This window comes from Mytilus edulis, chromosome 6 (assembly GCF_963676685.1).
Source record: "Mytilus edulis chromosome 6, xbMytEdul2.2, whole genome shotgun sequence".
NCBI lineage: Eukaryota > Metazoa > Mollusca > Bivalvia > Mytilida > Mytilidae > Mytilus > Mytilus edulis.
The window spans coordinates 81,902,867-81,918,969 of record NC_092349.1 but is presented as its reverse complement, the minus strand read 5'-3'; the positions used below and the strand labels follow the sequence as shown (position 1 = coordinate 81,918,969).

The 16,103-nt window shown below is 31.9% G+C and overlaps 1 protein-coding gene across 6 annotated transcripts in view; it reads left to right on the top strand.

Moving 5' to 3' along the window:
• The window catches only part of LOC139528645 (neurogenic locus Notch protein-like), a 156,500-nt gene extending 146,759 nt beyond the window's left edge, over positions 1 to 9,741 (top strand). For all 6 annotated transcript variants that reach the window (XM_071324731.1, XM_071324733.1, XM_071324729.1 and 3 more), the window contains 3 exons: positions 5,789 to 5,911; positions 7,105 to 7,234; positions 8,983 to 9,741. In XM_071324731.1, the coding sequence (XP_071180832.1) occupies positions 5,789 to 5,911; positions 7,105 to 7,234; positions 8,983 to 9,145 (416 nt within the window). In that variant the 3' untranslated portion in view covers positions 9,146 to 9,741. The remainder of the gene's footprint in view (positions 1 to 5,788; positions 5,912 to 7,104; positions 7,235 to 8,982) is intronic.
• The last annotated feature ends 6,362 nt before the right edge of the window (positions 9,742 to 16,103 follow it).

Sequence of the window (16,103 nt, the reverse complement as noted above, 5' to 3'; positions counted from 1 at the left end):
TGCCTATGATTTCTTACATCCACCTCTTTGAACTTGATAGTTGTCTAATTGGCAATCATAAACATCCCCTATTTATATATATAAAATAAAAACTGAATACTGAACAGGGTATCTAAGCAGTGTTACACTTGATATAATGTTAATGTCTCGATAGCACAGCGTCAAAATAATTATTTATACACTTTGTACAAAAGTTTTTAAAAATCTACATTTATATTTACTCGAATGATATTTTTCATTTGATATCATGCATACTAGTAAATGTTCCTTCATCCAAGCATGTCTTGGATGTGCAGGATGAAGGTCATTCTTAGAATATGAGCCTGAGGCTCGAAAGTAATGAATTAGCTTAACTTCTCTATGATGGGTGAAGCTTACATGTAATATCTCTGTTTAAAGAAACAAACTATAACCACCAGACCATAGCTGGCCAGTGACCTTGACCCTAGTATATAAGCACCTGTTCCATAATAACTTGTCATAATTTATAGCAAGTTTGTGTCGACCAAATATAAAACCCATTTGAAAAGGGTGGGTCTGACTGATAATCCCTAGGATGGGAATTAATTACTTTCGAGCCTCAGGCTCATATTCTAAAAATGACCTTCATCCTGCACATCCAAGATATGCTTGGATGAAGGAACATTCTTATTCATATTTCGCCTTCGGTCTCAAGTAATGTATTAGCTTGTTTGAAGTGTAGACACAAACTAAAATCAATTTTTATATAAATGCCAACATTTAATAAAGCATAGAAATCACAAGATCATCCAGTAACTACAACTGAAGAAAAGTGTTTTAGTACTGATATTATTCACTTTCCTGTTATAGAACTTATAAAAAGTTTTACCATATGTCCAGACTAAGCTGTTGCCAAAATGTCTTTAATAGAACATCCTGAAGCTAAATGCACTTATGAAGAGGTTCCTCTAAATGAGTAAAGTAAAACCTTACCTCGGCTAAAATTAGAACTCTCTCTAACTATCTAAACTTTACGAAAAGACTTAGATGAATTCTCTCACATATTTTGTACACAAAACATGATAAATCATTGTCTTAACAACACAAAGTTTTGGTTTATCAAAACCCTTGATCACCTCATTAGGTAGACTAACTAACAGATCTAGTATTTTTCAAAAACTCATGTATATGAAAAAATAAAGTGCCATGTCTCTGAATGAAAGACATAGAATGTAAATCTACAGCTGATAAAGATTGTACTTTGGCAGTTGTAGTCAAGGCAAATAAAGATGCAAGTATAAAAGACAGTCTTGGATGTTAAATCCTCTAATGAATATAAAGAACTTAAAAAAGATAGCACTAAATTCATCTCCACAGTGAAAGAGTATCTAACTCTTCAATTGTAGATTCAGGTTTAAGCAACCATTCACATATACATGTAGTAAACAAACAAATTTAGTAACATCTACTTCTTAAAGGATCAAGTCTGTTTCAACATAGAAAAAGTAAAAATCACATTAAACATGCTGAATATGGAAAGCTTGTGTTAACAAAAAATTTCAATAATCAATAACATCCTTTTTTGATGGTGATAAGGAATTGGTACTCTTTGAACACACCAAATAATAAAATTTCTCAAAAAATATTGATAATGCTTGATCATAGATGCATGATCTCCAACATGAAGTGTAAATATATTTTACAAATGATTCTGAAATCTCCTGTTTATATTAAAGTGATTCCTGAATATAATACACATGTTTTTACCCTACCGCACAATCAACCCTTCAGGTGTTGGTTCACTTATATTTCTTACAATATACAGTTAAATTAAGTCTCTTCCTGACGGAAAAGCATTCTTCAGAATGCAACATTGTTACTTATTTTTATGCTTAGCAGTTTAACTGCCAAATAAATTAAAATTGGTCTTAGCAAAGAAACCCAACTCTGAGCAGGCCAAAAAGGAATAATCAAAAGAGCCTTCTGAACTTTATCACTAATAATTTTCTTTATAATTATCCCCAACAATGAAAAAGATGGGAAAATATAAGGTCTTAATTCTGACCATGAAAATTACAAACATCTCTGAACGGAGCTTGTTGGTCAAAAGACAATGAAACAATTATCTACAGATTTGAAAATGAAAACGTGATAACAACAAAACAAATATATCTTCTTTCAATTGCCATCCTGTTGAATCTGTAAATTTTTTAGACATATGATAAGCATCAAAATTTTCTTACCAGGAATATAAAGAGCTGTGATAAAAATGTTCTTTCTTGAACACCAAGCCCAAATAATGAAATATTTGTAGTAAGCATGTTAAGTGACAAAGAGGTTATACCTCCTATTGCATAATAAAAGCTACTGAAATTGTATTTTCTGATTGTATAACTCTCTGTGACTAAAAAGTTCTCTCCAAAAGAAAAATATAGCCAACAATTCTATGAAATCTATATGAAATGAGCGCATGTTCTTAAAGAAGCTCCATCTACCAACAGAAAAATTTTCTTCAAATTTGGATCCCAAATCCTTCTAATAAGGCATCTGGTCCAATCCAAAAACTTATTTGGATGGGTCTATAAATCAATTTTTAATTTCTGATTTTAAATTGTTAAAAATTTCACCTATTGATGATAATAAACACTGTAACAACTATACAGAGTTTCAACATTATTTCTCGCCATGTTTCTGCAATGTAACATTCCCACAGATACTGCATTAAAAGCAAGTGCCACAAGACCAATATATGACGCAAATCATCTATAATACAGTTACACAATTCTATTTAAGAAGAATTTACCAAGGAAGATAATTTTACCATTTCTCATCTGTCAGAAAAAACTTAAATAGCTCAGTATCAATAATGAGACAAAGGAAAACAATGTGCTTCCAAGGAATGAGTACCAACTTCTCAAAATTTATTCCGAAGCACAGCTTATCAAGAATTTGCACCACTTCTTCTGAATTCACAATACATTCTAAATTCTGATCCATAATAAAAGAATCATCAATGTATAAACTATAGCATGTATATACTTCAAGTGACATTATTTCATAAAAATACATAGACAGGTTTTAAAACCTTAGTAAAAACTCTTGATGCAGAAGCCAATCCAAAACAAAGAACATAAATAGCAATGTCCTTTCCACATGAATCAGGAAATTGTGATATAATCATAAATGATACTTAAATATACATCTGTCAGATCTATAGATGTTAGCTCTGATGTTAGCTCTCTCTATATAATAGATAATTATCCCTAAGAATTACATCTAAACAAAAGATAAATGGTCCTGCTCCAAATGCTGATTAGCCATAAGCTAAGTTTGTATGAATTTTTCAAATAGATAACAGGCCTTGAAGACCCATCTTTCTTAGGAACTAAGAAAATATAGGAAATAAACTGATTTTCCAATGATCGATCAACCTCTTAAATAGCTCCCTTAGCTATAAAATTTTTGGACTTCTGAAATTATTTCATCCTTATGAAAGGTGAAATGTATTTTATCAAAAAATGATGAACCTTGTGGTACATCATTAAAAATAATATTATAACCACTTCTTATTAAATATAATATCAATAGATCATTAGTAACATTTTCCAAATCATAATATTTAAGTTATCTACTGTATATAGCAACTGGTTGAGAAATGTGACCTCTTTGAGATTCTCTGTTCCCTTTTGGGAAACCTCTCCCTCTCAATGAAGGGAATTGCCTACTAGTATACGCCCTGTTGACCAACAGAGCCTCCGCAGTTAAAAGACTGATATTGCCTTTCCCATAACAGCTGGGAGTAAATTAATTGCTAGACCTGGAACCTCTTCCAAGGAATCTAGAATTTGCTTTAGAATCTTTGTATAATCACCAAGTTTGCTTCATACAATCATAACTAAAAACGTGATAAATCAACTATCACATCAGAATTACATAAAAGTTTAATCATCTAGATATTTCTGAGCATCTCCTATGCGTTTAACCAGAAACCCATGGTCAAACAAACAAATAGAATTTTACAATAAAATCCTTGTATTATCAAGATCCAATGGCTCATTCATACAACAAAAGGGGTGATGATCAACCCCTTAATAAAGTATCTCTGGGTTTCCTGCATCTTTGAAACCACAGAGTTGGCCTGTCTAGGCAGTGCCATTTCGATCTTTTTATTTATCCTAAAAACACTAGGATTCTCACAGTTCTCAGGGTGATAGTATTACTCCTCCATGAACTTGATATTTTCCTGATTTGATATTTACTGACATGGTAGTATTATTAACAGTCACAGAAAGTCCAGAAGAAAACTTAGACACAGTTTTCTGCCTTTTTAAAAAATTTTGGGGTTTTCCAAGCAAAATCATGATTAAACTGTTCAACAAACAGGCTGAGATAATGGACCATTAATCTCACTAAGAGAAGCCTTAAAGGCTTCTGAAAACCTTAATGCAGGATCAAAAGACGTATCAAATTCAGCTCCGGCTGGACTATCAACAGCCATGGCCCAAATACATGCACAGTATCACTACAGTAGTTCAGATCAAAATTTAGAACTAAATCTTCATTAAAGTAAGCCTCTACTGGCAAAATTCGAATAAAGCAGCAGGTTTCTCTACAAACTCTGCTTGAGTTGAAGGCAGAGAAACTGTCTCTAACCTCATGATTCATACAGGTTCTTTACTACATTAATAATAATGAGTCAATGCATCAATATACATGCCTATCTTAAATCTCAACAACACTATCTTGAGAAATATTCACAAACCAAGTAGATTTTGAAGCTATACAAGTAGCACTAGATTTAAAACTTACTTTTGACAGGTTCTGTTGCTTTATCAATTATTTCCAATTGCAATGCCATAATGATCTATTATAAAACTACTAGGTTTTATTGAACTGTTTAAGAAGAGGATTTATTCAAAATACCTCTTGTTTTCCTATTAAATTTATCATCTTTAATTTCTAAAACAACCCAGAGGTGATAAAAACCATAGCCATCACCCTTGTAAGTGTAAACATCATTCTAAACATCTTGCAAAAGCAATATATTTGCATAATCAAATTCAGCCATTGCAATAATACAATGTGTACCTGTGCAGGTAAAACACGTGTAAAATCTGAAGAGTACTCACAACCTTCAGGTGAATAGAAATACTTTTAAATATCTACCTGTTTAACAAACAGGAGTATGAATTAAGTAGCAAATGTGCTGTACATCGTACTAAGGAAAAAACTTAATGAATATATAAAATTGTCATACATCGTAGACAATAAATTTTTTAATTAATTGCCATCGACACTTGTCATACATCGTAGACAAGAAATTTTTAAATTAATTTCCATCAACACTTGTCATACATCGTAGACAATTGAGGAATTATTATTTCTAATTAACAAAATGACATTAGAACTTGTCGTACATCGTAAACAAGTTAAATGTAACTTTAGTAACTTTCCCCTAAATCTAAGATAAAAATAAAATAAATAAAAACAATTCAAGTGAAGTGTTCACTTCACACCCTCTAGAAAAATAATGACAAGTTATTATGGAACAGGTGCTTATATACTAGGGTCAAGGTCACTGGCCAGCTATGGTCTGGTGGTTATAGTTTGGTTCTTTAAACAGAGATATTACATGTAAGCTTCACCCCTCATAGAGAAGTTCAGCTAATTCATTACTTGAGACCGAAGGCGAAATATGAATAAGAATGCCATCATTCATTGTCATTATATTGTTGTTATACATGTAATTGTAATGCATTTGACCCTCTGATGGGTGTAATTTGTGCTTTAATAAAGTATTTTCTTACGTGTTTTTTCCATACCATAGGAACACCCTGTTATCATCGATCATGCACCTATGGTCCTTGTGTTTTCAATGGTGTAACGTCGTGGTGTCTGTGCTCGAGTGGATATGACGGAAATAAGGACATTTGCCAAAGAAGCAGGAGAAGTAATTTATTTTCACATTTCAATACTTGTATTCATATCTTTATGATTAACAGGGGAACTTTACATGATAATAATAGGTATTTAAATTCCTAATTCAATGTTATTTTATTATATCGGCAATAAAAGTATATTGACTACGAAATAATGATAAGGCTTTGAAAGGTAAAAATTCATGAAATTTTTCACCATTTTAAAGGATTTTTTTATTCAGTCGTTTCAAAACATTTTTTTTGGAAGTGATTCAAAAGAAAAATTGCAGTAAGATAGTATGAAATATAAAGTAAGTAATTGACGTGTTAGTGTAAACAAATATAAAACAGAATACTGTGTTTGTTTATTCTATTTAAGGCAAATTAGTTTATGCGGGTGCGCACATTGCAAAATTTTCAGTGGTTTCGATATGTTAAGATTTATGTATGGTATTTTTCGCGACAGGCGTGGCATATGGCTTTGTAGAGCTTTCGTGTAATAGATATTTCATATCTTTTGACGAAAGTTACGAACGAACGAAAAGGAGTCGTGTATTTTATTCCAAAATAACACCGAGAGACTATATTCAATCAGGTAAAATGAGCATTTGTTTGTAAATTAAGTGAATCTATGTTGTATGCAGATTGTACTTCAATTATGCATCTTACATCTTGATATAAAGAAAACCATTTCTAAATACACTTTCATCATATTTGTTGCTTATGTTAACCAAGATTACACACATTTGTTTCAGTGGTTGTTTGAGGGGAAAGATAATCAGGTGAAAGGTAGTTAAGCACACTTTTTAAATGTGATTTATCTTTTGACATGTCTATGTTTGGACAATTTCATTGAGTTGTCTCATTCACATTTACGATGTTGTATAAAACTTCGAGTCGAGTTGTTTCATGCAGAGTTATAGTCGTTGATGTAAAAACAACTGGGGCGAAACACCATCTAATTCACATGAACATGATGAAAGCATAAACAGAATTCAAATGTCAAAATAAAGAATCCCTCGAACGGGTCTTGTGTATCTTTTGTCAAATTGTAAGGAAGCTCTAATGCAGTTTTTACTGTATATCACTGTGACATTTTTGTATGCATCCAACGCAGCAATATGATAATTTCTAAAGCACATAAAATATGGAAATGTTTAAACAATTTCACAAGAAAAGGTAACTGTGTTGACAACAGTCTTACACATAATATGTATATATGCAGTACGTATTGCTGGTTCCAATCCAACACAAGGTCGAATTGAGGTATACCATAACTATCGATGGGGAACAGTCTGTGATGATGGATTTGATTCAAATGATGCGAGAGTTGCGTGTGCAAATATCGGCTTCAGGTATGCTAGTGTAGTTTAAAAAGTAAGCTCTAAATACTTAAAATGTCATCTGGGTACCTTATTATTCTCTGTCGTGTCATTTATTCATGTAATTTACAAGAATTTGTTTGGTAAATTATAAATAGTAAAAATGAACTTGCAATATTTAAATTGTTTCCTTGGATAATCTGTCCACAAAATAATATAGAATGATTTATAGTATACCCTCTAGCAACAAAGCCGGGAGTACATCGTTTTCAACTTTCAAGTGTTAAGTCAGTCCGTCAGTTATTTTCATTGATTCCTTCTTATTGAAATAATTCTACTCGGAAAACAATATTGCTTAGATATACGTTCATTAATACCTAGAGGAAGGTACATGTACCTGTTTATTTTAGGTCACAACTTAAAAGTTCGAGGTAAAAGTTAAAACAAATAGACCAACATATTTTTATAAATTTGATTCCATTGCTTAATCAAATTTCTTATAAGTTGAACTCCCATCTTGCTTTAGATCTTTTCTTTTCGCATATAATATGCGGATCCCTATTAATATATAGGGAAAAACTTAAACGTCAGGTTTACTAAAAGAAGACTGTAAAGAGTTTAGAAAAGTGGTTCTCGAATAGAAGATAAAATAAATTATTCATCTATTTAAATCGATACCACGTTTTGTGGATATATGATGTTGGTATTTTCGAAAAGTCTTCATACAACCCAAAAGACATTTTATACTTAGTTGTACATTGAAATTCACGATTCACCGTCTCGCGACATCCTCGAAAATTGGCATACAAAAAATATTGAATATTAGTTATCTAAATTTCTATAAACATGATAACATGGATAATGAATTTACTTGATATGTATGGTTATGTCTCAGAATTGGGATTTTTTCAATTTTTATTTTACTATGTCAATGTCAAAGATAATGAAAGAGGGGCGAATGATACCGGAGGGACAGTCAAACTCATAAATCATAGATCAAACTCATAGATCAAAATTGAACTGACGCCATGGCCAAACATAAAAAGACAAACAGACAAACAACAGTACAAAAGACACCACATAGAAAACTAAAGACTAAGCAACACGAACCCCACCAAAAACTGGGAGTGTTCTCAGGTGCTCCAGAAGGGAAAACAGATCCTTAAGATAAATCATTATTTGATCAGATATGTTTTTCAGTACGATAAATAAAATAATACAAGCTTAATTGTAACCTTTCACAAATATACCACATGCTCACATACAATACAGGATTAAACAAACAATCAACATTATACCCTACGGAACAAAAACTTTCCATATTGAGGAAGTTATTTCGGTATCTATATAGAACACAAACCTAATAAAATTGATAATGTCAGCGTTTTGTATAAACACTGGGCACACCATGGGGGAGTATAACAATAAAAATATATTACAATATAAAAATTTTGAGATCATGTTTAATTTCAAATCCATCTTTAATGCGTAGTGGAAGAAAACTTAATGTCTATCAAATAATTTTGCTTCTATAAACAGTAATTAAAAAGAGACATTTTGAATAATCTTCTACTGTTGGTGCAGTTTATTGACATTCAAATACCACAGGTTAAAACACCGTCATTTTAATATTATGTGTAAGCTGCAAACTTTTAAGTGAGAACCGATATTGTTCGTATTTGGTTTTTTTTTTTGTATTGAGCACAACAAAATTTTCTTCACAGTCGATTTCTAATGCTATGTACTGCTAAATGTGTAACGATTGTTTTCTTTTGTTTAAGTCGGTCAGGAACATCCTATACAGCTGGAGGAGGTAGTGGACAAATATGGTTGGATGACTTGGCTTGTACTGGATATGAATCAACATTACCAAGCTGTAGTTCCTCGTCCTGGGGAGTTCACAATTGTAATCATGGTGAAGATGTAGGAGTTCGGTGTGGATAGTACTGTATATATAAACTTATCAATTACATTAACTGGGTATAGTACTGCTTGTAACAACTAAGGTGCGAAAGTGCAAACACTGTACACATTATCCGATTTAAAGGATACATGCTTTCTATTTGAGATTATTATAAGTTGCATATAATGTTTATCTATTTTCATGTAGGCTTTACTTGCTAGCGGCTTATAATCTATAACTTAACCTAGAACATAATTAAGAATAGGAAGGAGTGTGTATAAATTCAATTGATCGATCACGATGAGTTAGTAGGAATATTGTTAAACTGATTCATAGATACTTTATGTTTTGTATTTGTATTGGTATACATGTATATGTATAAATTATTCCGAGCTGGAAAAGTAAAAGTCAGAATTTAAGGATGTTTGCTTGTCATGTTTTGATATTCTTGTCAGATTTTCGGAATCATCTGGTTTCTATCCATTTGATTGCCTTAAAAATATTTGCTCATTGACTCCCATTTTTAGGTCATTTGTTTACCCCTCCAATATTTTGTATATATCAAATCAAATGTATGCTTTTAAAAATCACCGTCGTTTACAACTGAAACTTGTGCAACAGTATTGTTTGCCAACCTTTATACAGCCGATCTTCGTTAGAAACTGAAAATCGTTTATCACTGATTATATTGTAATCCCTTATATTCGGTTCCAATGATTCCAGTAATATACACATAAAAAAACATTAAAATCCGTAGGATCCAGTACCATTTCATGATATCTTATAATAATCCTTTGTAATGAATTTTCTACTACTGTATTTAGAGTTACTTAGAATTGGTTTACTCAATATATAATTATTTCTTGTTATTTAATACTTTTTTAATATTTATGTTTGTGACTCGCTTGCTTGTAATTTGAGTTTGTGTTTTCTTAGAAAAGAATCAAAGACTTTAGTATGTGTTCTTTATTGTATAAAATTAATACAATAGCGAACAGTCTCGGCTTTTTTTAAAGGGTGTTTCTGCTAATGTCGTACAGACCTAGGCATATCATTATCAGATATCCCTGGCTATATGTTTCTTCTTTCGTTTGAATTTGAATCCAATGTGTATATTGCCTTAGCTGTATTTGGCAAAACTTTTAGGAATTTTAGTCCTCAGTGCTCTTCAACTTCGTAACTTATTTGGCCTTTTTAACTTTTTTGGATTATAGCTTCACTGATAAATCTTATGTAGACGAAACGCGCGTCTGGCGTATATACTAAATTTAGTCCTGGTATCTATGGTGAGTTTATTTGCAATAATATTCCCTATATCCCCATACGTGAAAATTCAATTTGAACAATTCTTAATATTACAAAATGGAAAACATATGGCCATTGTATCATACATGTACAATATATTCATTGTCATATAAACAAAAATTATTTTAAAAAAAAATCAAAAATAGGTGCTGTACCTAAATAAAGGCAACAGTAGTAAACCACTGTTCGAAATTCATAAATCAATTGAGAAGAAACAAATCCAGGTTAAAAACTAAAACTGAGGAAAACACATCAAATATAAAAGGAGAATAACGACACAACAAAACTCTAAAATTCAACACACACAGAACCGAACTATAATATAGCAATGGCCATTTTCCTTACTTGGTACAGGACATCTACAGCAACTGGTGCATATGTTTCTACTCCAAGAAAACAATCACATGCCCTATTGTGTATGGAGTTAATACAAGAATATGTTTTACAACCCCATATACCTGCTTCATATTATGTTATTGGACAAACCAAACTTTCATATAATTTTACAATTACATCGAAACAAACACCACCTAAAAAAGTACACTTGGCTATAACCAACCCTAAATCTCTATTTGTTGAAGATGCAACGGCTTTTGTAGTAGTATTATAGTCTAAATGCTCGTTTAAAACGATATCAAGATAAGTATAATTACTTGAAAACCTAATAGTATGACCATTACAATTAAAAATTACATCAGATCTAGATATCGATGATGGTCTAGAATGTACAACGTTACTCTTGTTTGCATTAATTGTTATACAATTGTCTTCACACCATGGCGATAAAGCATTTAAGAGAAGTTGTAACTCTTTTTCATCGTTTGCTATAATAACAACGTCATCAGCATATAATGAAATACACAGTTGTTCATCACGTTTTTCTACTCCACAGCCAAAGAACTTAAGAAATGTAACTAAATCATTTATATACAAGTTGAACACAATTAGGTGAGAGGGAACATTCTTGTTTCAAGCCATAGTTTACATCAAACCAGTCCGTGAAATGACCGTTTATTCTTATAGAACATAAAACGTTCGTATAAATTAACTCAATAGCAGAACAAAAAGTCTGGGCAACACCAATGTTATTTAGTTTATAAATACCATAAAATATCCCGTTGTATAGTGTCGTAAGCCTTTTCAAAAACAATAAAGGCGCAAAAGGTTGATTTACGAAGTATTTTTCTTACATTGATCAAATAAATAAGACCAGATAAATGCATGTTAATGTGGTGTATTAATGAAATATTTTAATACATTGAGATCTACATGCATAGCAATAAAACTATCGTTTTAGTACAAAGCAAGATATTCTCATCTCACTCATCATGTTGATCCCAGATATGGATAGATTGTTCCAACTGGATGCCAAGTATTCAATAGACAATCATTACCATATTATAAAAACAATGTTATCAAAAATTATTAAATATCTTTCAGTGACAATTTATGGGATACATAAACATATTCTATTTATTAGATGTCATTTACCTAATGAACCTATTACTCTTGTAAAACTACATCTGCTATGCTTCCTTAAAGTATATACATGTGTGGAGTTAAATGAAAAGACAATTTGTTTTTTAAGAAAATAATCAAAGGTAACTAAACCACTTTGAGAGGAAAGTCGGGTATGGTACAGGCACAAATAAATCAAATTACAAAATTCATAAGGGTTATTTTTTCCTCGTTTTTCTATGGGTAACCAAGTTATAACATGTACATAAATAATTCTAAATCGCACAATTTGAAAAAAATATACCGCTCGTTTCATTTGTAGAGCACTCGTCTAAAAAAATCCTTTTTAAGAAAACTAAAGAATCAAAGAAATTTCGTTTGCTCGTCACATATTTTTTTAAACTTTTGTCCGAAGAACTTCAAACCAACGCTTTAGCAAAACTTTAGGTTTTTTTTTTGGCGTATTTTACCTTGCGGGGTATGTTCATCTTTCATCAAACTCTGTTAAAGAAGCCCTATTTTTTTTAACAATTTTCGTAAAGATGCTGGTATACATCATGGATCAGGGTGACAGCAGATTTTATTTCACTGACACCTCGTTTTGAAATTATAAGTGTTGAATTATAATTCCAGCTTTCAATTTAGCTTGGTTTGATAAAACCCAAGTGAGATGATAACGTACGATGTCCATTGTTTTTTAATTCACATGATGGCAAAGTTTAAACCACCATTGTTAAACGGAAAGTAGATCTTAAATTGGGCTAAGGAAGCATGTCAAATATTCATCAAATAGTCAGATATTTCCACACAGAGGACAATTAGTATGTTGTCTTTTTTTATTAACAAGATATTTGTTGAATTTAGAGGTGGACTTTTTCAACAAAGAGTCGGCATTCGTATGGAAACGAACTGTGCACCTCTCCTTTCCAAATTCTTTTTATTTTCATATGAATATGAGTTCCGTCAAACGCTTGTCAAAAAAACAAGAAGATCAAAGAAACAAGGTTATTTAATTTTGATATGAGCGTCACTGATGAGTCTTATGTAGACGAAACGCGCCTCTAGCGTACTAAATTATAATCCTGGTACCTGTGATAACTATTTACACCACTGGGTTGATGACACTGCTGGTGGACGTTTCGTCCCCGAGGGAATCACCAGTCCAGTAGTCAACACTTCGGTGTTGACATGAATATCAAGAATGTGGTCATTTTTATAAATTTTCTGTTTACAAAACTTTGAATTTTTCGAAAAACTAAGGATTGTCTTATCCCATGCATAGATTACCTTAGTCGTATTTGGTACAACTTATTGTAATTTTGGATATTCAATGCTCTTCAACTTTGTAATTGTTTGGCTTTTTAAATATTTTGATATGAGCGTCACTGCTAAGTCTTATGTAGACGAAACGTGCGTGTGGGGTACTAAATTATAATTCTGGTACCTTGATAACTATTCTTATTGATGAAAGTCATGGTAGATTGAATATTATTTTGAACTTTAGGTTTTAAATCTTTGAGTTTTCTTAGGTTTTTTTTTTTTTTTTTTTTTTATTTTCTATTGTCTGCTTGAAATAGAAATGTTAAGTTTTTTCTAACAAATTTGTACATTTATTGTGCCAATAACGGAAGTTATCCCAGTCCACTTTGCTTTGGTAAGAAAAAAGATTTTGAGCTTATTTCACCTCATCTGTAAACCAATCTGGTTGCCTTACATGTTTTATTTCTTTCACTTCAATGGTCGCATGTTTGTTAATTACTGACAAAAATAATTGACATATCCATGACAGATTGAACATTTATAATGTGTTCTATTTGTGTTCTATTTGTTTTATTTAAATCAGTCTTCCAAAAACATGTTTTCATAAAAGTTTTTAAACATCGATATCTTGTTTGTTTATGTCGTAAGCTTGGCACATCTTTTTGGTTAATTTTTCTCGTCATACATACTGAATAGTTATCATTAAGGGCTATGTTGGGGACAACTGTGTCAACTATGCTAATATAATGATCAGCTGGATTCAATAGATAGATAAAAACAACATAAATACCTACCGTGATATTTCTTATATTGTTTTGTATTCAATCGTGTCAGTTTGGTCATATATCTCTTCAATGTTTCGGCTCTTATATCCAAGCCTTACAAATATTCGGCTTTGAGCATTCCTGATGAAGGCAAGTCCAGAAAGGCGCATCGGGCGGATGACATTTATAACGTGTTGTAATCATTTTGTCTTGTTTTTTATCATATTTTCTTTTTCGAGACAGTCACATTACTCGACAGAAGGGAAAAAGCTAAAACTTGATAGTAAAAGCATTTGTTTTATTATTTAACCAATATTTTCTTTTGATCATTTATTTTAAAACATTTTTTTTTTTATTTATTTATTCATTATAATCATTTAATCGTTTTGTAGCTTTAGTTTCTTGCTTTGAATTCTATTCAGGAGTTACTTTGCTTAAATAGTTATGCAATACTGAATTGAAATTGTAATTTTTGCATAAGTTTCAGTCATAATAAACTTTTCAAAGAAGGCAAAGAAGACTTTATCAGTGGATTAGGATGTTAGTCCCGTTGGTCCCACTTTACTACCACCCTTTCACAAACCATTTCACCTGCTATTGATTTCTGGTCTGCTGGCAGAAGTGCAAGATAGACTGGAGTGTCAGCTCCTTGATCTACCGTCAGGAGGCCTTTATGATCGGACATGTATGTGTCTACATACCCAGGACAGCATGAATTCACCAAAATGTGTCTCTGATCGGTAGACATATCACGCTGTAATATACTCGTCAACCGGTTAAGTTCCAATTAGGAGACGCCATATGTAAATTGTCCAATATAAAACATAGGATCAAAGTTAATAGAATCAAAAAGATTGTAGTATTCCCAAACAAGGTTAGTAAGTTCTTTCACTGTAAGGTTTGGACTGGCTAACTTCACTTTTGTATCTTGTTTCATATTAAAAGCTGTAAAGTTGCCCATTCTACTTGAAACATTGACGACTCTAGCATTTGGTCTAAGGAGAGAAAAAAGGGTTGCCGAAATGTTGACAACGCTTACATAATTCGTCTCGATGACTTATTGTCTTCCTCCTTTGCATGAAATGATTTCAAAATGCCTGCATTATTAACGAGTATATCTAAGCCACCGTAAATTTCTCAAGAAAGTTTTTAATTGTGTAAATGATTCTTTTGTTTGATACACCTAATTGGTGAAACTTCGGTGATAACCCTGCTTTCTCCAACTCACCAACAGCGTCTCGTCCTCGTCTTTCGTCTCTTAAGGTAAGGTACACATCTCCATGGAACTTCTGGCAAAGTCCCCCAACAATACCAAATCCAACTCCTTTATTTGAACCAGTCACCTGTAAAGATCTATATATTTGGCAATCGTTAATGGCAGTCAGTGGGGTTTAAGAACATCAGTTGTTCTACCTGTTAGTCAAATGCATTTTTTTAAATATACTTTTTACTCTTTTTTGGTCTTTTTGGAAAATGCTGTTTGTGCTGTATTTAGACCCTTCTACAACAAGTTTGTTGTACATGCACACGTATAAAGATTGCGGTTTTTATCCAACTTAATTATAGGTTTGAACGTTGTTTTCAATTAAGACTTGTTTATATTTATTTCTTTCGGGTTTGTATTATATTTTCTCTGCGGTTAATATCATCTGTCCATTCTATTTCGACTCTTTAAAATTCAAGAGTCTATCATAAATTGAGGTAAGTTATATGGCCTACTTTTCCGATCCTTAACATCACTGGAGAGACATTGACTGTCGATATCCGGATATGGTGTAAAGAAAATTGAAGCGCCTCTTGTTTGTGGTTTACAATCTTTGTTGCAAGTTTATTGTTTTCTACTTGGTATTAAATTGATATAGAGATCCATTTTGTTACACCCTGTGATCAATTTATTTGGCAATCGTTAATGACAGTCAGCATGGTTTAAGAACATCAGTTGTAGTCAAATGCGTTTTGTTAAAATATATTTTTTCACTCTTTTTGGTCTTTTTAGAAAATGTTGTTTGTGCTGTAATTAGACCCTTCTACAACGAAATTTATTATACATGCACACGTATAAAAATTGCGGTTTTTATCCAACGCAATCATAGGTTTGAACGTTGTTTTCAATTTAGACTTGCTTATATTTATTTCGTTTGGGCTTGTATTATATTTTCCCTCCGGTTTGCTTTACAACTTAAATGCCTTTGTCCTGCAATTACCCAGCTTT